Source organism: Phyllostomus hastatus, unplaced genomic scaffold, assembly GCF_019186645.2.
Source record: "Phyllostomus hastatus isolate PE091 unplaced genomic scaffold, TTU_PhHast_1.1 phas_contig_1162, whole genome shotgun sequence".
In the NCBI taxonomy this organism is placed as follows: Eukaryota; Metazoa; Chordata; class Mammalia; order Chiroptera; family Phyllostomidae; genus Phyllostomus; species Phyllostomus hastatus.
Genome location: NW_025333537.1, coordinates 13,825,422 through 13,850,242, shown reverse-complemented (window position 1 = coordinate 13,850,242; position 24,821 = coordinate 13,825,422). Strand labels below are relative to the sequence as shown.

The 24,821-nt window shown below is 41.9% G+C and overlaps 2 protein-coding genes across 6 annotated transcripts; one reads left to right on the top strand and one right to left on the bottom strand.

Annotated features, from left to right (window-relative positions):
• Positions 1 to 1,008: 1,008 nt before the first annotated feature.
• ZNF10 (zinc finger protein 10) lies at positions 1,009 to 18,554 on the bottom strand. Of its 4 annotated transcripts, XR_006786441.1 has the most exons (8): positions 18,244 to 18,554; positions 13,882 to 14,032; positions 11,982 to 12,141; positions 9,536 to 9,625; positions 7,818 to 7,944; positions 7,361 to 7,456; positions 1,897 to 5,163; positions 1,009 to 1,711 (listed from the first exon to the last, which is right to left on the bottom strand). XR_006786441.1 is itself a non-coding variant. In XM_045845029.1 (7 exons), exons 4-7 carry the CDS (start codon positions 9,566 to 9,568, stop codon positions 3,701 to 3,703), a joined length of 1,719 nt encoding a protein of 572 aa, XP_045700985.1. In that variant the 5' UTR covers positions 9,569 to 9,625; positions 11,982 to 12,141; positions 13,882 to 14,032; positions 18,244 to 18,554; the 3' UTR covers positions 1,009 to 3,700. The 4 variants fall into 4 exon arrangements, 3 of the variants coding, with proteins under 3 accessions (XP_045700985.1, XP_045700993.1, XP_045701000.1); XM_045845029.1 differs by having other exon boundaries at positions 1,009 to 5,163; XM_045845037.1 differs by having other exon boundaries at positions 1,009 to 5,163; positions 11,982 to 12,122.
• Positions 18,555 to 18,689: 135 nt separating this feature from the next.
• ZNF891 (zinc finger protein 891) lies at positions 18,690 to 23,235 on the top strand. 2 transcript variants are annotated; one of them, XM_045843631.1, is made up of 2 exons: positions 18,690 to 18,756; positions 21,090 to 23,235. In XM_045843631.1, the coding sequence occupies exon 2, from the start codon at positions 21,375 to 21,377 to the stop codon at positions 23,040 to 23,042; it is 1,668 nt and encodes a 555-aa protein (XP_045699587.1). In that variant the 5' UTR covers positions 18,690 to 18,756; positions 21,090 to 21,374; the 3' UTR covers positions 23,043 to 23,235. The 2 variants fall into 2 exon arrangements, with proteins under 2 accessions (XP_045699587.1, XP_045699597.1); XM_045843641.1 differs by having other exon boundaries at positions 18,709 to 18,756; positions 21,276 to 23,235.
• The last annotated feature ends 1,586 nt before the right edge of the window (positions 23,236 to 24,821 follow it).

Sequence of the window (24,821 nt, the reverse complement as noted above, 5' to 3'; positions counted from 1 at the left end):
ATTTTTAAGAAGTCCAATTGCCAATTTTTCCTTTATGATTCATGATTTTTGTGCTATAAGAAATCTTTCCCTAGATCACAGCCATAAATATTTCCTCTTTTCTTCTAGATATTTAAAGGTTTTAACTTTAGCATTTAGGTTTGTGATGCATTTTGAAAAAAATTTTTTATGTGAAAGGTTTTTTCCCCAATAAAAATATTCAGTTTTCACATGACTGGTTTAAAAGACTATCTTTTCCACACTGAATTATTTTGGCACTTGTATCAAAATGTAGTTGACAATGTATGTGGAGGTCCATTTCTGGACTCTTGTTTTACTGATCTGAATCTATCCTCATGCCAACATTTCATTACTGTGGTTCTACAGCAAACTTTGAAATCAGGCAGTGGAAGCCCTCCAACATTGCTCTTTTATATTTAAATTGCTTTGATTATCCTAGGTCCTTTAAATTTCCATACACACTTTTGATTAGCTTGTCTAATTCCACACAAATGCCTCTGAACCTAAAAATTAATTTGGGGAGAACTGCCATCTTAACAATATTTAGTTTTCCAACCCTTGGCCATAGGGTATTACTCCATTTATCATCCAGTATGTATTCTTGAGTATGTGTTCCTGAATTTCAGAAATGCTTTACACTTTTTACTGTACAGAACTTACTTGATTCATTAATTTATCTATTTTACATTTTTGTACCATTGTAAATGAGATTGTATTTCTGACTTCGTTTCCAAATTGTGCAATGCTAGAACTGAAATCAATTATTGTGTGCTGATCTTGAATCCTGTGACCTCACCCAATCCCCTTAAAGTTCTAACTTATTTGTAGATAAGACCTTTGGAAGAAAAAACATTCCATCACCTTCAAGACTGTTTTCCTGGTCCTAAAAGTAATCAGTATTCTTTTAAGAGACTTTTGAAAGAATAGAAAAGTAAATGCCAAATCTCCTAATATGTAGGTTAACTGCAGTTAATCTCCTAACAAAGTTCCTTAGAGTTTTGAGCACGTTTCATTTTTTACAGTTCATTTATTTTTTTACATATTTGAGCTTATTTCATATGAAAAATTATTTACCATGCTTTTTCCTAACACATGACAGCATCAACATTTTTCCTAAGTTACCAAACTTTCTTTGCATAATTTTAATGTCTGCATATTACATAGATATACTATAATCCTTTTGCTATTATACATTTATATATTGTAAATTTTGCACTATCATAAGTAACATTTCATTGATCATCCATAAAGACATCTCCTCCCACATTCCAACACATACAGCATCTACTACGTGCCAGACACTGTTGTAAATACATTATACACGTTATCACACTAAGCCACCCAACTCTCTGAGGTAGATACTAGTAGTACCTCCATTTTACAGTTGAGAAAAAGTGATCCACTGGCCATAGAAAGCCCACAGGGCTCAGTGAAGGGACTCCTCTTGCATTCCCACAAAGAGCCCCTGCTCACGGTGAAAACTGGCTCTGGGAGGAATACGTCACGTGTGTTGATGGCACATGAGCACTGAGAGAGCAGCAGTGATCGAGGGACCTGCGACCCAGGTCTGGGTCTGACTTCACTCAAAACGTGAGGCCCTGGGCCAACTCACAGTGTCTCAACTGTACCATGAAGAGCATGAGTTAAACAGTCCATGTTCCTTGTAGTTCTGCTGTCTCATGATGCTAACAATCGTTTCTAGATTTTTCTCCTGGGAAAGATATAAAGATTTTGTTTGGTCTCAATATTTATCATTCAAAAATCAATCACTGAGCATTTAACAGATATTTTGTTTGCCAGAAAATGGCAAATAATGGTCAGTCCCTACACATAGGAGAGCCATTTATACAATGAAACAGAATTAAGACAGATTCTCTTCCCAAATTATGGACTTACCAGAGAATCTGTAGATTAGGATCCTCTCCCAAGAAAAGAAAAACCTTTGCATGAACACAATGATTTTGCATAAAATTTTAAAATTTGTTAATTGATCCTCAGAAATGAATCCATACACCCACTATGGGTCAGTGATATCCTCATGTTGATAAATTCTGATGTATCTAAAAGGGAAAAACATGTATGACCGGAAGGGAATTGAGAATTCAAGGAGTTCTTATTAGCACTCAGGAAGTTTTAAATGACACTAGGGTGAAGCAATAACAATATTAATAATCACAGTTAATAACTGTAAAGCACTTAGTATGCCAGGCACTATTCTAAACTGTTTATATGTTTACTGATTTAATTCTCACCACAACCCTACAAGGTAAGTAATATTATCTCTAATTCACAGAGGATATCCACAAGTTGGCACAGAGGAGCTAGGTAGCATGCCTAAGTTTGCCCAGCAAATTTAGGGCAGAGGTGGGCTTTGAACTTAAGTCTAACTTAAGCTTAATACTCTTAATCACCAAGTCTGCTTTTTTCCCCTTTATCCTCACCTGAGGACATGCTTATTGATTTTAGAGCGAGGGAAAGAGAAGCACAGAAACATCAATGTGAGAGAGAAACATCCATTGTTTGCCCTCAACCTAGCCATGTACTCTGACAGGGGATTCACCTTGTGACCTTTTCATTTGTGGGATGAGGCCCAACCAACTGAGCCATACTGGCCAGGGCCCAAGTCTTCTTTGTAAAGACAAAAGACTACTTTGGAAGGAAGGTGCTTTTTGGGTAGTGCTGTGTTTACATCCCGAGCACACTTGTTCCAAGTATTACCCAGGTGCCTGCTCCCACTCAAAACGGAGACCCTCCCTGGTGTGTTCGAAATACCCTAAGTTCCTCTAGGTCCCAAAGTCCAGAGAATCACTATTTTCAAATTCACAGGAGACTTTAGTGCCCTGTTCAAAGAATACAACTCTATAACCCAAAATAATTTAGAATTAATGGCAAAGTTTGCTATTAGGTGCCTCTTAAGCTTCCTTAATGGTGGAATACAGAAACTAGATATCCTTTTTTATATTTAAAAATACCTTCATTAAAGTATTGCAGTAACACCAAATAAACTATAAAACTCACTCATTATCCCGTTATCTAACAAATCCATTCTATTCACTTATCCCTAGACACTTTTTCAGTTCTTGCCCACATGCAAATATATTTCACAATAGGTACTACTACTAGCAAATGTGTTGTTTTCCATTATAAGGATTTTCATTTTCCTGACTAACCAAAACATGGTCACATCAGACACATAAAACAAGTCACACAACATTAAGTATCCGAGACGAGAGTAAAAATGGCCTATCAATTCACTGGAATATTATTTTCCATCTTTTGTTATAATAGCTGTCAATTTTCTATTTTTCTCAGTAACAACTGTCATTTACCTTTTTGAAGCAGCATTATCATTATTTGTTTACTTTTTTAAAGAAGGTAAGAAAGCTGCATTGCCTCTCAACAACTCACCTACTTAGTGGTTCCTTATCAGATTTTAGTGCTCAGAGCTTGGTCAACAATGCTCCCAGGCCAATTCCTTCATTAAGTTTGAGGAAAGAATAAAATCTAATGTATTTGTGTACTAAAGTGAAATCTGTGGGGTCCCCCCCCACTCTAAGACCAAGTGTCTAGCACGGAAAAGGGTAGCAACAAGACTGAAAGCATTTCCACAGGGACTACATCTGCACAGTTCCTCTCTAGGAGTTCTCCAAAGCTAAATAAAGTTATTGTTCTTTATGAGACATTTCCCATGTTCATTACATTAATAAGTATTTTCTCTAATATGATTTGTCTGGTATCTAATAAGGTTAGGGTTGTTGACAAGTGCTGACCCACAGCGATTACATGTTAGGAACTGCTCTCCAGTGTGAGCAATCTGATGGACTATACGTGGAGAGCTCTGGCTAAAGAGGATTCCACATTGGTCACATTTATAGGTTTCTTCTCCAGCATGGATCCTCTGATGCTTAATAAGGTCATTCTTCCGAATGAAGGCTTTCCCGCACTGACAACATTCATATGGTTTCTCTCCAGTATGAATTCTCTGATGTACAATGAGGGCAGAACTCTGGCTGAAGGATTTTCCACAGTCATGGCATTCATATGGTTTCTCTCCAGTGTGGGTTCTCTGGTGTGAGAAAAGGTGAGAACTTCGACTGAAGCATTTTCCACAATCTTTGCACTCAAAGGGTTTCAGTCCAGTGTGAGTTCTATGATGTACGACGAGGTGAGATCTCTGGCTGTAAGACTTCCCACATTCATTACATGCATAGGGTCGCACTCGAACGTGAGTTCGCTGATGCAGAATGAGATGTGTGCTCTGTCTGAAAGATTTCCCACATTCAGAACACTCATAAGGTTTCTCTCCAGTATGAGTTCTCTGGTGCCTAATAAGCCTGGAGCTATGGACAAAAGACTTCCCACACTGACTACATGTGTATAGTTTGTCTCCTGTATGAGTTCTCTGATGGGTGACAAGGTGAGAGAACCAGCTGAAAGATTTTCCGCATTCTTTACATTCATAGGGTTCTTCACCAGTGTGAGTTTTCTGATGTCCAAGGAGGTGAGAACTCCGGCTGAAAGATTTCCCACATTCTTTACATTCATAGGGTTTTTCTCCAGTATGAATAAGCCGGTGCCTAGTAAGATTAGACCGCCAGCTGAAAAATTTCCCACATTCCTTACACTCATAGGGTTTCTCTCTGTGTATACCCTTTGATACACCAAGGGACATGTCATGACTACGAGAGTTACCATTATCAGGGCATTTGTAGGATTTATCTCCTGTTTGAGTTCTTGCAAATTGAATAAGGTGAATGTTCTGACAGAAGGGTTGGCCACATTCACTGCTATTACTTACATAGCTTTCCTGATGACCCCTGAAAACCAAATCACCTTTTAAACTTTTAGCACGTGACTCATGTTTATGGAAGTACTCTGTCAGTACCAGTTGAGCAGGAAGGAGACAGTTTCCCCCAAATTTACCATTTCCACTGACTCTCTCTGGAGTAAGTACTTTCTTTTGGGTGAATGCCACTTGCCTCAAATGCCCCTCCTGGCTTTCCTGATACTTGTCCAACTGGTCTTCACACTTCCAGACTTCTTCTAATGACAGATACCAGAGATCACTCTTTGCCATTCCTTCCGTTTTAATGTCATAGGATTGTTTACCTTTAGAAATGTTCTTATTGGAAATTGACTTAATTTCAACTGCAGTATCCCAATCTGAAAGAAATGAAAAAGCTCTGCATAATTAAAAAAGTACTAACATTAGAATGATGGGGTGTATGTGGAGACCAAGCATGTAAGTCATGTAGAGGTGCTTTCAGACATGGTTCCACAACCTGGATAGAGCATGAGAAAGGGAAGAACACAGCAGTAAACAGGAAATGTGCCGGGCAACACAGTACATACAAGGAGCAAAGAGAGCAAGGGGAAGCCACAGGGCTGGGTGTGACATGTGGGGTCAGGATATTGAGTGGTGAGGGAGCCTGTAAAGGAAATCCCACTGGACAGGCTGCACTCCCTTGTTCTAATTCGACTATTAATGACATAAGAACCTAAGTGTCTACTTGTTGCCAAGCACTCCCCAACATGCCTTTTTCACACTACAGCCAGTTTAATGTTCCCAAATCACAAATGCAGCCATGTCAGGCAGTACCTCTCATCTACAGCACCAAAGCACTGCAGCACAATGCCCAGACAACTGCCACGATGAACCTCACCGGGGCCAGGCAGCAGGCTGGAAGAGCCACCACACAGAAGTTACCCAGATACAGGTGCTAATCTCACCTCTGCACAACTAGTGCTGGATTCAGACCAGTCGATAAAGTTCACAAAAATCACTTTGGTTATCTGTAACCCCAGGACATAGTATTTGCTGTGAAAGATTGTATGTGTTACATGAGTTTAAGCATGTAGAGTTTTAGTATTTCTTTGGATAACAAACTCTCAATAAAAATCTAAACAACTGTATCTAGTCAATTATTTTTGGATACTTGTCAACACACATCCAGGAAAGCTTGCTAAATAAATGAGCTCATGAATGGAGAAAATAAAGAAACTAATAGAGAATGAAAGAAAACAGAGAACAATCTCGTCTCCCATGTGTTTTTGAGAGCGGCTGACTGCTCAAGTTCTTAAGTGTATTCAAAGACCTGCCCTTGAAACAGGAATTTGGTACGATCACTTATAAGACCAAATGGGAAAAAAAACTCAAAGTGTTTATGATATTTAAAAGTGCAGTAAGTCCTCAACATCATCAGTAGGTTCTGCAACTCTAGGCAAAATGACATAAAACAAAACATTTTCACCCTAGGCTAACTGACATAAACAACAGTTGCATCCTATGGCATCGCATCAATGCTGTCGCGAAACTGTGAACTAAATGAAGTCAATGAAGGATCTGCTGTGAACTTAACCAAAGTGGAGGCTTGGAAAAGGAAGAGAGCTGTACTTGATGAGAAGTTACAAAGGTTTCACAGAGAAAGGACTTGAGGAAAAACTCACAGGGCAGCTAACTCTGAAGGACTTTATTTACATCACACGCAAAGCCTGAGATGGAGGGAAACGCCCAGGCACACATGTTCGGTATCAGACGGAAACACCTGCAGGCTGCTCTGGGCTTGGAAAGCTCGATGTCTATAGAAACCTGGAGAGAGTCACCAGCAAGTGTCCTGGCTGTTCTGTGCATGTGAAGTCAGCTTGTCACAGCATGACTCAGACAAGCAATACCCACGAGGTCTGAGGAGAAAAATGTCTGAATGTTGAGCTCAGAAACAAAGGTGAGAGAAAAGATCGCTTATAGAGAATAGAGGAGGAGGAAAACAAAAGACTACTTTCTATCTCTTAACCTAGAAGGCTGACTTTCTACACACAGGGAAGTTGGGAAAAGAAGTGATGCCAGGAATCCACAAAATGGTTTGCATTTTATGTGGTAAGATTGAAATAAAATAGGTATACACTGAAAAAAAACACTAAATAAAAAGCCAGCATGGGTTAGGAACACAGGTGGGTGAGACCAGCAGTTCTGGACAAGGAGAATGAAGCAGTGGGCACAGGTGAGCTCTGCTGCGTTTCTTAAGTGGCAGGGACAACTGAGGACAGTGGTCCCACTGCAGAGCCTACAGAGAGGCTGTGGGAAGGTCCACGTGAAAGGGGAAGAGACAGGCATAGAGAAAAATGGGTTCTGTAAAAATGACGGAATGGGGATGCTAGAGTTGGTGGTACTAAGCAGGGATCAAACCAACCTCATCAAGAGAAACGTAATTTTAATAAAGAAGGCACTGTTGTCTATGTATGCAAATGCCAAGACTGTAGAAAGACTAGCTGGGGGAAGTAGAGGGTAAATAAACTGAGATTTCTCAGAAATGAGACTAGTGACCACTATCTCCAGGGATGCTAGCCTCTACTCTGTCCTTACCTGGATGGGTGTCTTGGCGAACGCCTCTCTCTACGAGCCATGGCTCTTCCCCTTTCTCCAACTGGAGGATCACATCTGGCTTGGGAAGCTGATGTCCTGGTCACAGTGAAAGATAAAGAATTGGGCAAGGACTGGGGAGCTCTGAGGTGGACACAGAGAAGCACCCCAGATTTAACCCGGACCCCCAAGCCCTTCGGAGCCCTGGGGAGCTCTGAAGAGCAGAGACGGTGAGGCTATAGAGGCAGCAAAAGGTGCCTTTTTACAAATCCAACAAACAAAAACAATTTATTTTTCACAAAAGCTGGAGTTCAAAAATGATGTTCTGTGCACCGAAGAAATTAGGTCCCTGAACCGAACTTCACACTCTGACACACACTTCAGGGTCCATAGCTTTTGATCAACGAAGAACCAAAATCGCCACAGGGAGTACATCTCCAAAAACAGAGGTCAGCCTTACCCACGGACACCAGATTCTTGTAGTTCTCCAGCATCACATCTTTGTACATGATCTGCTGAGCAGCATCCAGGAGATTCCACTCCTCTCTGGTGAAGTTCACATGTATATCCTTGAAGGTCACTAGTGTCTGCACCATGAAACAAGTTTGCAGTAAGCCTGATGCACCTCGCTGCCCTCCCTTCCCTGAAGACTGACAGAAAGAGAGATGCGGTAGACAGTGCTAGTGCAGGGACAGAGGGTGGACCACAATTTACCCCAGGAGTCAGTGGTATTTATGCTGGATGCTGGTCAAGTCCTACAGGAATAGCAGCTCTTAGGTGTATTAGATGACTACAGTCCTAAAACCAGTTCTGTTATGCTTTAGGTTTAGGAACTGTCAGAACCACTTTTATTTAAATCAAGTTTACTATAAACAGTTATAGCAAAGAGAACCAGAAACCAAAAGTTAACCTATGTTTATGTTATGTGAAATAAAGAACATAGTTCAAGGCAGGAAAAGAGAGGGAAACAGTCTTGAGTTCGGGGTAACTTAATGCTTAACAGGCCAACCTAGCCATGCTCTATGGCCTAAAATAATTATCTAAAACATTTTCTCTAAATATTTATTGGCATAAAAATGAAGAAGATATTATATTTTTATAGTAGCAAAACAATTTGACAAAAAACAACAAAAGACAAAGATGTAAGGCCTTTTATTATAATGCCACATCAAAAAGAACTGATGACTGCATGTGGAGGGAAAAAACCTAATTTAATGACCGAGGATTTCTTATCAAAGGCCTTAAAAGTCAGAAGACAGTAAAATAACATATTTTAATGCTGAAAGAAAACAACTGTCAGGCCAGAATTTCTATGTCCAATGAACATATCTATTAGGAATGATGCAAATACATTCTCAAATGAAGTAATACTAACAGCATTTGTCTCCAGCAGACCTGCTTTAAAAGACATGAGAAAGGTAGTTCCTTCAGGCAGAAGGGAAACTATATCAGAGAGAAACTTTAAATCTCAGGAATTCAAGAGAAGCAACAAAAACAGTAAATATAATAAGCTAATTTTCCTCTCTTAAATCCTTCTAACCTTGGAGGACAGCTGAGACAAAACCTGCATCATTTTCTGGTGGGGTTTTCCACGTATGCGGAGGTGACAAGAGAGGAATCCTGGGGGGAAGAAGCGGACTGGGGTCAGGGAGCCCTGTCCCCGATCTGGTCTCTCGGGGCATGCTGCTGCTCCCACAGGATCCTTCCTCCTTGTAGCTCTTCCTGCCTGGGTTGCATCACCCCTTGATACTTGTGTTACTTGTCTCTCAGTTCCTCTGAACGGCCTGCCCCCGCACCACGGGGGAGCTCACCCGGCCAAAACCACACCCAGGACAGCCAGGGACTAGAGAAACCCTGAAAGGCACCGCCCTTCTCAGTTCTTTCATCTTTTTTTTGGAGGAGGAAGCTTGCTATGGGCTCAGTTCCTTCCTGTGGACAAACAGGGAGGGTTTCATTCCTCAGTATTACCTCAATGACTCCTGCCCCCGTGACTGATAAACTTGTTTCTTTGACAGAAAAGGAAGTTAGAAAACTACTTCTACAAATAAAACAAACAAAATGGTGCTAGTCTCCTAGAGGAGAATGTCTGAAACACAATTTCTGAAGTGGTAGCCAAACTCCAGAGCCTAAACAAAAAGACATTCTCAGCTGGAAAACAAAGAAGGCAGCTCAACTTACAGGGGACCGGGCAGTCAGTGACTTGGGCTCCATGCCCTCTGCGTTCGTGATGATGCTTTCCCAAGTAATGACGGATCTGAAAAGGCAAAGCTGGGGAAAGGGAAGAAACCTGACATAAGTTTGCTGTGGCTGGGATGTTTCATAAATCCTCAGCCCAGACTCCTTCTTACCACATGGAGGAACCTCAGAGATATTCCAAGTTCCCAAGAGGAGGAAGAAAAGAGCCAGGTAGATTGCCTTTCCCCCCTTAATCTCCCGAGTTCAATGCCAAATTTCATTTGGAATCAAACTGTTCTACTGCTACAAATTCTCTTTTTTGAGGAAATCAAACAAAAACTCAAAACCTGACTTCATCTAACACCCTTACTTTACAGGTAAGGAAAGTGTTTTCTCCAACTGACTGCAGAAGCAATTCGAAGCACAAGACACATGTGATGTGCACTGCTGGCCTAAAGGTGGAAGGTGCCATGTGGCAAGAGGGGTGGCATCTGGCAGATAGCCAGCAAGGAAACAGGAGCTGTCCTGTAGCCATGCGGAACTCCGAGTGAGTGTGGAAGTGGACGCTCCCCCACACCCTCCAGGTGAGAACTCAGACCTGCCAACACCTGGTGTCAGCTGCTGGCTATCTGAGCAGAAAACCCACACACACTACATCATTCTACCTACAGAACTATGAGCTAGTAAGTGGGTGCTGTGTGAAGCTGCTAAATTTGTGGAAATTTGTCACACAGCAATAGAACACTAATACTTGGCCAATTACCTTTTAAGGGAACTTACCTATGAAGAAATAAATATACATTTACTTAAGTACTTGGCACTTGCCTGTCATTCTTTCTGGTAGATAGTGATTTCCACTTGGTTTCATTTCCTTTTCCCCTGAATGACATCTTTAAACATTTCTTGTAATATGTTTCTGCAGGTAATAAATTGTTCCAACTTTTGTAAATGTGACAATGTCTTCATTTTGCTTTTGTATCCTTTTTCAACAGCTTTGTTGAGATTTAACTCCCATATACAATTCACCTCAAGTGTACAAAATCAGTACATTTTGGTATATTACATTGTTAATCTTTAAAATTATGGCGAAATAAATACAACAAAATTTGCCTTGTTAACCACTGTTGTGTATGGCTCAGTGGCATTAACTACATCCATAATGTTGTGCAGCCATCACTACTAATCCCAAAGCTTTTTCCTCACCACAAGCAGAAATTCCTAAACATTGAGCAAATTCCTCTCTCCCCTCAAACCTCGAACACTTCTAATCTATTGTACTGTTCCTATGAATTTGCCTGTTCTGGACATACCCTGTCAGTACAGCATACAGTGTCTGTGCTTTTATATCTGGCTCATTTTACTCCGCATGTTCTCAGGGTTAACCCTCGATGTAGTATGTGTAAGAAGTTCCTTCCTTTTAATGGCTGAATTCCATTCCATTGTATGGAACAACCACCTTTTATTTATCCATTTACCTGTGCCGTTTCCATCTACTGGTTATTGTGATTAATGTAATAATGTAATAATGAATACTGGCATACAAGAATCTGCTGGAGTCCCTGCTTTCAATTCCTCTGGGCATATACCTAGGAATGGAATTGCTGTGTCATATGGTAAATTTTTTGTTTTGACTTTTGGGGACCCACCAAACCTTTCAATTATGGCTGTATCATTTTACATTCACACCAGCAGTATAAAAAGATTCCAATTTTTCCACAAGTGTGCCAATATGTGTTGTTATTCCATTCTTTAAATTATTATAGCCATCTTAGTAATTGTTAAGTGATATCTCCCTGTGGTTTTAATTTGCATTATTTTCATGTGCTTTTTGGCCATTTGTATGATCTTTGGAGAAATGTCTGTTCAAGTTCTTTGCCCATTTTAAACTGGGTCATTTGTCTTTTTGTTGGTAAGTTGTAGTTCTTTCTATATTGTGGATATGAAACCCTCATCAGATATATATGATTTCTAAATATTTCCTCCCATTCTATACATTGGTTTACCTTTGTTGTTGAAATAGATTTTTGCTGACTATAGGATTTGAAGTAGACAGTTACTTTTCCTTTCAGGGCATTACAAATAAAGCCCACTCCCAACACTCTGGGAATTAGCAGAGTTTCCCAGTCTGGACAGTAGTAACAGGCAGTATTACCCCCGTGAACGTCGGGTACTACTCCTTCTCACCCTTCAGAGGATTCCTTCACTGGCCTCTGGTCCTCCTCTCACACATGCGTGCCGACCTCTGCTCTTACTACACGAGGGAGACCCTCTGCAGCACTGCCCTCTCTGGTGTCTGTCCTGCACACTCCAGCCGCTTTGCTCTCCCCAGATTCTCAGCTCCACGTCCCTGACACCTGCGGACTGCTGGGCTCCACGTCGGTTTCTCCGTCCTCGGCTGTGACCTGAAAACCCTCTCAAGGCAGTGAACTGAGGCGATCAGAGGGCTTACCTCGTTGGTGTTCCACCTCACAGGGATGGCTGTCCTGCATGGTCTGACATCCAGCGTCTTCAAACAATTGTTTCATGTACTTTGTCTTTTTGTTGTTGGGTTGTTTGGGCAAGAAGGTAAATCCACTCCCTGTTACTCCATCTTGGCCAGAAGCAGAAGTCTATAAACATTGTATTTTTAACTTGTTTTAAATTTAGACTATATTTTAAATTTCCATATTTTGATTACTGTTTGAGTATTTTTGCTTTGTCTACATTTACAGCTTTTTTGTATCTTGTTTTCTTTATATTATTTACCCACTTTGCCCTCTGAGATGTTAATAATTTCCACTTCAGTTCTATGCACATTAATGTAAATAAAAGCACTATAGCTTCTGCCCCCCGCCGGTGAACAAATCTCACCAACGACCCCTGTTACAAAGGGCACTGTTGGCCTCTCAATTGTCCCTGAAGCTCTTTATAGATTGTTTCCTCTTTCACCTAGTTTTCCTCTTTGGTACTTCTCATTCTTCTGTAATGATTTCAAAAATCATGATTAGCTAAAACGTTGAATCCTCAGTCTTTTCCAGTCTCAATTTTCAGTGAGCCCCAGGGCACTCTCTGGACAAAGCACATCTTGCTTTGTCCCTATTGTCTATCCCACTGCAGGATACACAACGGGACCAAGTGTTCTGTCTACAACGAACACACCACTCTGTGTTCTAACCCGATCTCGCCCCCTAACCTCAGACACATAGTTCTAACTGTGCCTAACAGCACAGACTCTGCAGCCAGACTGCCTGGATTCAAAAACCTGCTCCATTACTTATAAGGTGGTTTCTTAACCTTTCGATATCAGTCTTTTCATCTGTACAACGGGGACAAAATAGTCCTACTTCAGAGTTATTATGATAATTGAGTCAATATCTGTAAAACACACAGAACACTGCCAGACACATGGTAATGATTATTCGTCTGCTAAGAAAACACCTGGGAGCTTCCGGTAGGTGACCATGTAGAGATGCAGGAGGGTGGTGCCCTGAAGAGGGCTTGAAGGCTCTTGCTCCTCCCCACACCCCTGGCCCTAGGCATCTCTTCCATCTGGCTGCTCCTGAGTTATATCCTTGTACAATAAACCAGTGATCTAGAGAGATTATTGGCATTTCATTATTTTCCACGTGAATGGAGTACATAAAATGACTTTGCTGTTTCTTACTTTGACAGTTTTGAAAGGCGTGAATCCCTTAAACTAATAAACGATGCCCCCAAGCCCCAGCCAGTGTGGCCCAGTTGGTTGGAGCACTGTCCTGTACACGGAAAGATCCCCAGTTCGATTTCCAGTCAGGGCACGTGCCTGGGTAGCAGGTTCCATCCCTGGTTGGGGTGCGTGCAGGAGGCAAATGATTGCTGTTTCTCTCTTACATCACTGTTTTTCTCTCTCTGCCCCTCAAATAAGAATAAAAAATAAACCTTCAAAAAAAATGATGCCACCCAAGATATTAGCTAAACCAAGCTGAGAACTACGAGTTGTCAAAAGAGGTGGCTCATTCAGATCCCACTGTGGTGAGAGCCAGCTTTACCACGGCAAAGGCAGAAAGGCTGCAGAAAGTAAGAAATTCAATAGTTAACCTGCCCAAATGATCAAAAGTGCTGCCTGAAACTCTCTGTGCAAACAGCTAGTTCTAACAATGTGAAGGAGGACAGAGAGCGACTCCAACTGGTCACTCACAAACACTTCAAGGTACTCTGAAATCGGACTACTACCAATTTTACCCCATCCCGGAGTAATTCCTCTCCCATTCTAGAACACCTTCCCTGTAAAACACATTCCTTCTGGGGGAAAAAACTGACATCTAGTGACCCAGCAATGCTAGTGTCTTTCTAGACTTTGTCCTCTTTAATACCCACCCCATCAGCATTACCTGTAAATCTGCTCTCCTAAATATCTCTTATGCTGGATTCCACTGCCACGGCCTGGGGTCAAGCCCTCAGAATTCTCGACTTAGATATGGTACTTGGCTTCTCCGCCTTCCGTCTCTCCCACTCCCTGGAGTGTGTACATCAGCGTCATCTCTGTAAAACACAAGTTTCACTCCTTGATTAAAATTCTGTTCATCTCCCAGAACTGACAGGAAAATTAACTGAGTCCTCAGCAAGATCCTTTGTGGTTGGGCCCTTCTCTACCTCATTAGCCCTAAACGTTCCATCAAACTACCACACGTCTCCCTATCACCATGGTAACTTACCTGAACCGCCTCAACACCTTTACATGCTATTCTTATACCACGGATGCCGTTTCCTTTCTTGTCTCTTGGCAAAAACTCTATCCTGCAAGATTGAATGCTCCCCTCTCTGTATCATTCCCTAATTTCGCTGGAAAGGCTAGCACTTCTTCCTCTCTACGTCCACAGTCCCTAATACAAGAAGCAACATGGGCTTAACAAAGGTACTGAGAGCGCCAGAGCTCATTGATCAAGGGGTTGTGTCCACAGGGAGTGAGGTCTCTGATATCAGGCACAGGTCCTTGTCCTAACCTTGTCTGGTTATTTTTAAAAGATTTTATTTATTTATTTTTAGAGAGAAGGGAAAGGAGGGAGGAGAGGGAGAGAAACATCAATTGGTTGCCTCTTGCACACCCCCAACCAGGGAACTGGCCCATAACCCAGGCACATACACTGATGGCGAATCAAACCGGCAACCTTTCACTTCTTGGAATAATGCCCAACCCAGTGAGCCACACCAGTCAGGGTTGTTGTAATTTTTTTTGTTGACAATCTAAGGGAAAAGAGGTCAGTGCCCCTGACTAAATAGTGAGGTACTGCATGTTTTAAAAATTCCTGTGGCACATGGGTTGAAAACTGCAGTCAGCATGGACAGCTTTTGGGGCTTCCAGCAATTCAACACTCTCCCTCAGGCCATCACTATTTACTTATCCGCCCCCCATGTGAAAATTGGGATAATCTCATTTTAAATCCCAGAAGAGGCTAGCATAGAGCTCTGCCCTTTCTATTTGTTCACTCTGGCATCTGTCAAATACATAATGAGCACCTACAATGAAAATTTGTCTTTTTCCCAAGGTGTTTGTCTGCAGGTCTCTGTTTGAAGACCCAACACTTGAGGGCCAGGACCCAGAGGCAAGGCCTAGTCACTGACAGTGCTTCACTCAGGTATACGGAGTACATGCTTCTTCCACCTCCAAAGTTAAAATGACTACATAAAAATTCACCAATTTTGGTAAGTTATTTTAAATGCACACTAACATGACAGCTATCGCAATACAATCTAACAAAATTGTTTTGAGTGAAGTTAAAGACAACTAACTGCTTTTTGGCCAACCCAATACAACAGGAAACTTCTTTCTCCTTAAAATAAACATTTTATTTAAAACCTAAAATGTTTTTTAAACTAGTCTCTCAGTGCTTTAATTATGTGATGAAAAACAAGAAAACACATCATTTCTAGTAGTATTTATCCTTCAAAAAGAAAATTTTCTCACTAAATTATGATGAAATGAGCCACTTCCAAAACATTTTAAGAAACTAAAGATATAAAGAAAAGACCAAAGTGCATGGGGGTTCTTTTTAAAAATCCCAGTTACATTTTCTTTTTCTTTTTTTTTATACTCACCCAAGGACATGCTTACTGATTTTAAAGAGACGGGGAGGGAGGGAGGGAAGGGAGAAAGGCACCGATGTGAGAAACACTGACTGGTTGCCTCTGCTATGTGCCGCAACCAGGGACAGAACCAGCCACCTAGACATCAGGATGGAACCCGTGACCTTTGAGTTTACAGGAGGATGCTCCAACCAATTGAGCCACATCAGCCAGGGCCCAGTTCTATTTTCTTGACAACTGAATTTAATCTATAAATAGAACTGCCCTTATTCCTACTTATCCTTTATTTTAATTTTATATCTCTTAGTAAGGTTTTAAAGTTTTCTCATAATTCAGACGTATTTCTAGTTAAAATTAGCCCTGTCTGGTGTGGCTCAGTGGAGTGAGTGCCGGCTGTGAACCAAAGGGTCACCAGTTTGATTCCCAGTCAGGGCACTTGCCTGGGTTGCGGGCCAGGTCCCCAGTAGGTGGCGCAGGAGAGGCAACAACACATGGATGTTTCTCTGCCTCTCTCCCTCTCTAAAAATAAATAAATAAAATCTTTTAAAAAATTTAATAAATACTGGCCCTGGCTGGCATAGCTCAGTGGATTGAGCGTGGGCTGTGAACCAAAGTGTCACAGGTTTGATTCCCAGTCAGGGTAATGCCTGGGTTGCAGGCCATGACCCCCAGCAACCGCACATTGATGTTTCTCTCTCTCTATCTCCCTCCCTTCCCTCTCTAAAAATAAATAAATAAAATCTTTTAAAAAATTAATAAATACTATGTAATTTCTTCCAATTGTGAATAGACTTTCTTTTACAAAGATATGTGCTAACTTGTTGAGGACACCAAGCAATCTGTTAACCTATACACTTCCTTTTCACTCACTTCACTACAAACTCTTTGATGTTAACTGATTATCTCAAACACGTTGGAAATATAATTATTTAGTTAATAAGGATAATTTTGTAATCTCTCTTCCAGGTAGTCCTTGATTCTTTGTAAACACATACTGTCCTAACCAGAATTTTGAGACAGTTTTTATATGATGCACTGATAAACAGACCTCCTCATTTAACTTAGGATATGTATCTCCAATCCTTGCCCTGTGACTGGCACATGCTAAGGGCTCAAGATATTTGTGTTGAGAGAAGAAATGAAAGAACAAGTGAACACTTTTCAAGAAAAGGCAGAAATGAGTGCAATTCACCATCCAGGAGCCTTTGTAAAACAGAGGAAAACTTTAATGGAACAGACAAGGAGTAGATTAGGTCGCACTTAGGTCACAGAGAAAGGTTACTGCAGTGTTGAGATGCGGTGAAAAGAAGTACTTGCCCTGGGTGTCCTGGCTCACTGGACTGAGCATCCGCAAGCGAACCCAAAGGTCACCAGGTCCATTCCCGGTCAAGGCAAATGCCTGGGTTGCTGGCCAGGTCCAAAGCTGGGGGTGTGTGAGAGGCGGCCAATCAACATGTCTCTCACACCTCGCTGTTTCTCTACCACTCTTCCTCCCTCCCTTCCTCTCTCTCTCTAGAGTAAATAAAGTCTTTTTTTTTTAAAGTACTCATTTCCCAGGTAGATGGTAACTGCAGTCGACATCTCTAACCTGACTAATTCCGTATAATTAGTTAAGTAGCATTCCATATAATATCCTGTCTCCCCTTTTACTTCCCTTCTTTTCAACGATATATTCTGCTACTGCAGTATACACAGAGTTGAAATTCTTCCCCTCCTCCATGTACTTTGGGTGGGATCTATGGACTCCTAACGTTCCTACTAGATGTTCCTTTGACATTTCTATTAGATGTTGAATGGTCTGTATCATGTCTACTTAATAACTCCAGTATCAAAGGGAAATAAAATTATAATAATTTGAGTAAGTATTGAGGTGTCTCCAAAAAATAAAACTGAGTTAAACACATACACACCACCAGTTAATCTATTTGAGTAAAAAAAAACAATACTGAAGAACAGGAAGTTAGGAGCTACAGATGTTTTTGTTCTATGGCAACACACAAACCTGCCTGATCTTAAACACTGCAAGCATTGACAAGACTGATATTTTACTGGTTATTTTTTTTTTTAGACTAAACCGAGAAATAGAACCTGTCCAGCCCTTTCTGCTACCAAACCTATTAAAAGTAGACCTATGTCATCAATGGTGGTAGCACATAACTTCCACAATGCCCTCGAGTGGAATCCAGTAGTATGTATTTTTAAAAACCAGAGTGACCACGCTGGGTTCCTCCTAGAAACGTAACTTTTACTATAAAGAAATTTCCTCCTCTAACGAACAGGAGCGTGCCCACTTTCAGCAGACGCTAGAAAGGCCGGTACGCGAGATCTCAAACCCCCAGTCCCGGTCGGGGCGCGGGGGAGCAACAGCAGAAGCAGCCTGGTTCTGCACACCGAGCAGACCGAGACTACCGGGCTCAAGGTCACCGGCAGGGGCACCGTCACTATTCCTGACGAACGTTTCTACCAGCACTAGGGAAAGAGTCCAGAAGTGCCGCCCAGGGGAAGAATCACTCATGCAAAGGGGTAAAACATCCCGTTAAAAAGAAAAACTGTTCGCAGATGAAATCACCGTCTCCCCAGCACGACGAGGCTCAGAAGCCGCGGTCTCACCACAAGGGTCCATACACGTCCGACTACGAGGTACACGCGCACCCGGCATTTTTGCGTACCTGCGAGAAGCTCTGCAAGGTCGACAGGGAGCAATCCCGTCACGACGGTGGCAGCAACGGCTCTTCGAAAAGAGCCGGGTCTCCGGGGGAGGCGCCGCAGAGCGGGCGTGACCGCAGAGCCTGGCGGACTCTCCGCGCACACCCCCGCGCCTCGCCGCGCGTCCCCGTCGCCTCACACGCGCGCCCTGGGCCGCCACGCGCACTCGCGCGCCCAGACCCCTCACGCCCACGCCCGTCCGTCCACGCGCGAACCATCCGAGGCTTTCGCCCACACTTCGCGACCCTCGCAGCGGTGGCCCCGCAAGCGTGAATCAAGGCCTTGACGCAAAGCCCAGAATCCCTCCGCAAGGCGGAGCGAGGGCTCCTGGGAAATGTAGTCTCGCCCCCCCCGCGCGAGACCTCCGAGCCCCGCCCTCTTCCAGGCTGCTGGGGGGCGCTGCAGTCCGCGCGACTCTCCTCTCTTCCCCGAAACCAGGTCATTCTGACGCCGAGAGGCCGGTGTTTGAACGACAGGTGAGTGCGGTGGAGCCGGTAAACCCTGAGGAGACGCGACGAATAAGAGGGGCGATGAGGAGCGGCCACCCAAGTTCTGCTGTGAGCGGGCAAGGCCCTGGCCGGGAAGCAGCCGGAGAAACCGGGGCTGCCAAGGCCTGAAGCCGAGGGTCGGGGCTGGGGGACGCGGGCACAGGCGGCGCGCTGGACAAGTGGGGGGCGTTCCCGCGCCGGGAGCTGCCGGGTCTGCAAGGGCCGGCGCAGGTCCCACTTTTACGGTCGGTGAAGTTAGAGGGGCCGGCAGGTCCTGGGAACCTTGTTTCTTTACCCAGGAGCTTTTCCTGAAGGTCTTAATCCCTTGCTCTGTTAATGGGCTGCATCACAGAATATGATTTCTCTAAAGCAAACCTTAAGTTAAAAGAGACTTAAAATTATAGGGGAAAAAAATTGAATGAACCTTAGGTGGACTATGAATCCAAGGAAAACAAAAATTTTAAAGCATAACATAAAAAACGTAACACTGCCTGTATTTTTTTGTGTTAAGGAATCATTGCTAATCTAATAGGTGTGACAATATCCTGGTTATGATTTTTGAAGGATTCTTATCATTCAGAGATAAATTCTGAAGTACTTTAAAATGTCATTTCCAGACCTGTTTAATCAAGTGATGGGTACAAGAGTGTTCATTATGCTATCATTTTATAGTAACAATAATAGTTTTGCTTTTCAACCATCTTTTTTAATTAAAAAGATTTATTTTTAAACAGAGGGGAAGGGAGGGAGAAAGAGAGGGAGAGAAATGTCAATGTGTGATTGCCTTTTGCAAACCCCTCAATGGGGACCCGGCCTGCAACCCAGGCGTGTGCCCTGACCGGGAATGGAACCCGCGACACTTTGGTTCCCAGGCCCTCACTCAATCCACTGAGCCACACCAGCCAGGGTTTACAGGTTATTCTTTACCGCGCAGCTCACTGGCATACTGAGACTTCCCTTTACTCTCATCCATTCCCTCATCTGTGTTGGATCTCGTTTCCTGGAAACTTTTTTTCCAGGATTATAATTCTAGTTCAGACAAATCTATTTCTATAGGATATACACTGAAGTAACAAATGTGTTTCTGGTTTAGGGACATAAAACCTACCTGTCTAAAATGCCAATGACATAATTTTGTCCACTAAAACTGAACTCTATTGAAGTATAATGCTGAGGTAGGAGGCTCGGATTTGAAGGTTATCATCTCATCTTCAAAAAGCGAGACCTGCCCTGGCTGGTGTAACTCAGTGGATTGAGTATTAGCCTGCGAACCAAAGCGTTGCTGGTTTGATTCCCTGTCAGGGCACATGCCTGGGTTGCAGGCCAGGTCCTCAGTGGGGCATGTACAAGAGGCAACCACACATGGATGTTTCTCTCCCTCTCTTTCTCCTTCCCTTCCCCTCTCTCTAAAAATAAGTGAAAAAATCCTTAAAAAAAAAAAAACAAAAAAGCAAGACCTGTATAGATAATAGCATAACAAATTATTGGATGATTTGCTATGATCCTTAAAGTCTCCAAGCATTCATTAGCCTTTTGTATTCACACTGTTGTTTTTTTATGTTAAAGCTATTATAAAAATTGTTCAGGAAAGTTCTATACCTTTTAATATTTATTTTAGCTTTGTTGAATTTTACTTTTTTATTGTTGTTCAGGTGCCATCTAATACTGTTAAGCACTCACTCCTAAAGCTTGGAACATAGTTCATGCCTTTTTGTTCGTGCCGTTCAAGTTTTAGATAGCCTAATTTCTCATGAGATACGGACTTTGGAGAGATTATATGACGGTACATAATCAAATGAACATTTGTTTCAGACTCACATATCTACCTTTCACAACTCCAATAAAATTCAGGCAAAATATCAGCCATATCATCAGTCCTGTTAATCATATGTGAGGTTATTCAGTAAACCAGGTTATATGTAGAATACACAAATTTAACTAAAACAGTTCTTTTAAGCAGGGAAATTATTTTTCCATTAACAAAACAGCTTAAAAAGTAGCAAAGTATGCATGAAATTTAATTAAATAACCATGTCTTTTTTTGTCTGGTTCTATTCAGCTTTGATTTTTTAAATAATGCATGCTTCTTCCACCCTGGACTGAGAAGTAGTCTGCAGGACAAGCCAGTATACATAACCAAGACGACAGTTTTGGAAGGTGGCCAAGGATAACTAGATTACATGTCACTAGAGTCCCAGTAAAGATTTAAGCTGGTCAGACCTTCATGGGAAGCAGGGGGAGGACTTTTTTTTTCCTTTGCCTCCAGTGGGTACCTATTTCCACGTTTCTTCTTTTAACTGAACCTGCCTCTTTACCTATAGGGAAGATGCTTAGTGAAATGCATCATTGCCTTGACTGGACCAGAGAAACAAGAGAAGAAGTAATCCCGATCTCTCTGTTGACCTACCCCCACATGAGTTCTGACTACACAGGACTCTGCCTGTTTCTTTTTTTTAATTTTTTTATCCTCACATGGGGACCTTTTTTTTTTTTTTCATTGTTTCTAGAGAGAGAGGAAGAAAAGGGGAAACATTGATGCCTGAAAGGAACATCTATTGGTTGCCTCCCCCACACACTGGATGAGAGATTGAACCCACACCCCAGGTATGTGTCCTGACCAGGAATCGAACCCACAACCCTTCAGTTATGGGAGGACGTTCCACCCAACTGATCCACGCTGGCCAGGGCAGGACTCTGCCTGTTTCTATGTGAGAAATACTGAGGAAGAAAGGATGGTGGCTGGATTTCCAGCAGCCTGGGTACAGGCACCAGTGACCTTTAAAGATGTGGCTATGGAGTTCACACAGGAGGAGTGGATGATGCTAGACTCCGCTCAGAGAAGTATGTACAGAGATGTCATGTTGGAAAACTACGTAAATCTCACTTCAGTGGCATATCAATTATGCAAGCCTTCTGTGACCTCCCAGTTGGGTCAGGAAGAGGTAAGAACTATGAAAAGGAGAATACCCAAAGGCACCTATCTAGATTGGGAGATTCAAATTACAACCGAAGAGTCAACTCTAAAGCAGAATGTTTTGGGGGGAAAAACATCCAGTGGTAAAATGGTAAGATTCACAATGGATGATTGGTCTTCCACATTAATACAAGACTGGGAATGCCGTAAGACCAGAAAACAGCACAAGACCCCAGAGGGTAATTTGAAGCAAATGACATATACCCAAAAGAAAACAGTGAATCAGGAGAGATTCTGTGACTGCCATGAATTAGAAGAAAACTCTAAACTTAGATCAAAACTTGCTTTTTCAAACAGAGTTTCCGTCAGTAAACGTTGCCATAAATGTTGCTTAACTATTGAGAGTTTGAAGCATAAGTCAATCCTAAACAGTAATGAGAAGAACTCTGTGAGTGAGACATTCTATGAGAGTCATGAATATGATAGATGGCATCTTGAAAGAGCCCAAACAGCACAAAAAGAGGACACATGCTCCGAACATGGTATACATTTCAAATATAATATGCTTCCTATACAAAATAATTTTGATATGGTGGAAAATTCCTATGAATGTAATAAAAACAAAACTTTTAGTCATCAGTCACCCAGTGAGCAAAAGGAGCAATCTCCTACTGGAGAGAAATATGAATGTAGTCAGTGTGGGAAACCCTTCAAAAGGATTTCTAATTTTATTTTGCACAAAAGAAGTCACATGGGCGAGAAACAATATGAATGTAAAGAATGTGGAAAAGTCTTCACTGATTCCTCAACCCTAAAGAGACACATACGAACTCATACTGGTGAGAAACCCTATGAGTGTCATCAATGTGGGAAAGCTTTCAGTCAAAAAACATCTCTTAAGGCCCACGTGAGAACTCACACTGGAGAGAAACCTTATGAGTGTAATCATTGTGGAAAGTCTTTTGGAACAAGTTCTTACCTTATAGTGCACAAGAGAATACACACGGGGGTGAAACTCTACAAGTGCAGTGACTGTGGAAAAGCCTTCAACACGAGTTCTCACCTTACAGTTCACAAGAAGATACACACCGGAGAAAATCTTTACGAGTGCAAAGACTGCGGGAAAGTTTTTAGTGGTCTCTCATCCCTTAGAATGCATCTGAGAACTCACACTGGGGAAAAACCCTATGAATGTCAGGAATGCAGGAAAACCTTCACTGTTTCCTCTTCCCTTAGGAGACATGTGAGAACTCACACAGGAGAGAAACCCTATGGATGTATTCAGTGTGGCAAAGCATTCAGTCAGAATTCTTCACTTATCATACACAAGAAAATTCACACTAGGAGAGAATCCCTGTAAGTGTTTTGAATGTGGAGTGACCTTTTTCATCTCCTTAAGGTGGACTACAGTTTCACTATTTCAGTCTTTGTTCTCTAAAATAAGCATTTAAGGCTACATATGTAGTCGTTTAAAAACTCCTTTATCTACATAACACATATTGGTGTACGCTAATTTATTCTCTTAATTCTACTTGTCTAATATTTATTATGACTTTTTGATCCATAGCTGTTTAGAATTATGATTTTGTAATATGTGACATAAGGTTTTCAGTTACCTTCTCATTGATTTCTAAATTGAGTGCATTACATTTAGAATATCTACACTATAGTACTTTATTTTCTTCAAAGTTGCTTTCTACCCTGCTGTGGCAGATACTGCTGTACCCAATTGAACAAGGCCATACTTCCATCCTGATGACCCTGTTTTGGCTCATAGGACCAGTATGCCCAATTACACAACTTCTCAGCCTCCTTACAGCCAAGTGTAGCCATATCCCTCATTCCTGATTAATCCAAAATAGACGGTGTCACTAGTGACAGACCTGTCTGTTTTTACTTTGCCTTTTTGTTCCCCATTCCTCTCCCTTTCAATTTTCCATTCCTAGAGCGTAAGGAACCAGGTTGTGCCTATGAGAATGACAACTATGGCTCATGGGTGGAGTAGAATAAAAATACTGGTTCCTCAAAGACATCTTTAAACAGTTGTACCAGCACTGCACTGGTATATCTGGATATCTTTTTAGGTGGGAAAAATAAGCTTGTTGATTCTCTTCATAGCAGTATATGAAATACAGTAGAGTTATTAAAATCTAAGACTGCAGCCCTGGCTGGTGTAGCTCAGTGGATTGAGGGTGGGCCTGTGAACCAAAGCATCACTGGTTCAATTCCTGATCAGGGCACATGTCTGGGTTGCGGGCCAGGTCCCCAGCAGGGAGGTGCAAGAGGCAAAAGACTGTAGATCCACAGGTATGTAGAGTTGAATATTTTATGTCCGATGTACAAATATAGTACTTGTGTGAGATTATCTTAAGTGGTACTCAGAAAAGGGGGTTGAGCTCTGCTTGCTTGGGGACTGGCATTCATGTACACGTTCTGGCCTGCAAAATCTTGGCAGGCCAGCAGCTGCAGATTCGGGCTCAGTCTCACCCAGCACATTGGACGTTACTGGAACCGCAGCATCACTGGCTTCTCTGATTTGATCTTACCTTGTTCCAGTATGTTTTCTATGCAGCTTCCACAGTATCCTTTCACTATTTTTTATTTTTATTCTTATATTTATTTTATTCTTGGTGTTTCTTAATTATGAAGCTAATATATGCATATGAAATAAATGTAAAACCACCTGTGCTATGTATGCACAGAAGGGGAAGTCCCCAGATTCTACTGCCTTTGAATGTTGACATTGTAGATGACTGTGCATTCTCAGACTGTTCTATGTACATAGAAGTATATGGTCTTACAAAAATTGTTATAGACTGTATTCTATGCATATGCAAATATATCATTTTATAAAAACTGTCACACCTTTCATTCCCTTTTAAAACATATCTGCCAGCACATATAGTTCTATTTCATTCTTAATAGCCATATAGTATTTGATTATATGGATATATCATACTGTAGGTTAATCCAGTTCCCCTCCCGGAGTTTCCTAATAACAAGCAATACTGCAGGGAACAGTGTTGTTTCTAGTTCTTGCTTTCCTTTCATGTGTTCATAACACTGCTCCCAGGGTGATCCACCTAAGGTACTAATCTCTTACATTATTCTTTGAAACCCTCCCGCCTTTGACCTTTCA

Coding starts and splice junctions, on each gene's coding strand:
- ZNF10 (XM_045845029.1), bottom strand. CDS start 9,568: ATGGAGCCCAAGTCACTGACTGCCCGGTCCCCT. Junction 7,945..9,535: donor CACTGACTGCCCGGTCCCCT/GTAAGTTGAGCT, acceptor TTCATGGTGCAG/ACACTAGTGACCTTCAAGGA. Junction 5,164..7,360: donor TCGCCAAGACACCCATCCAG/GTAAGGACAGAG, acceptor CATTTCTTTCAG/ATTGGGATACTGCAGTTGAA.
- ZNF891 (XM_045843631.1), top strand. CDS start 21,375: ATGTGTCCTGACCAGGAATCGAACCCACAACCCTTCAGTTATGGGAGG.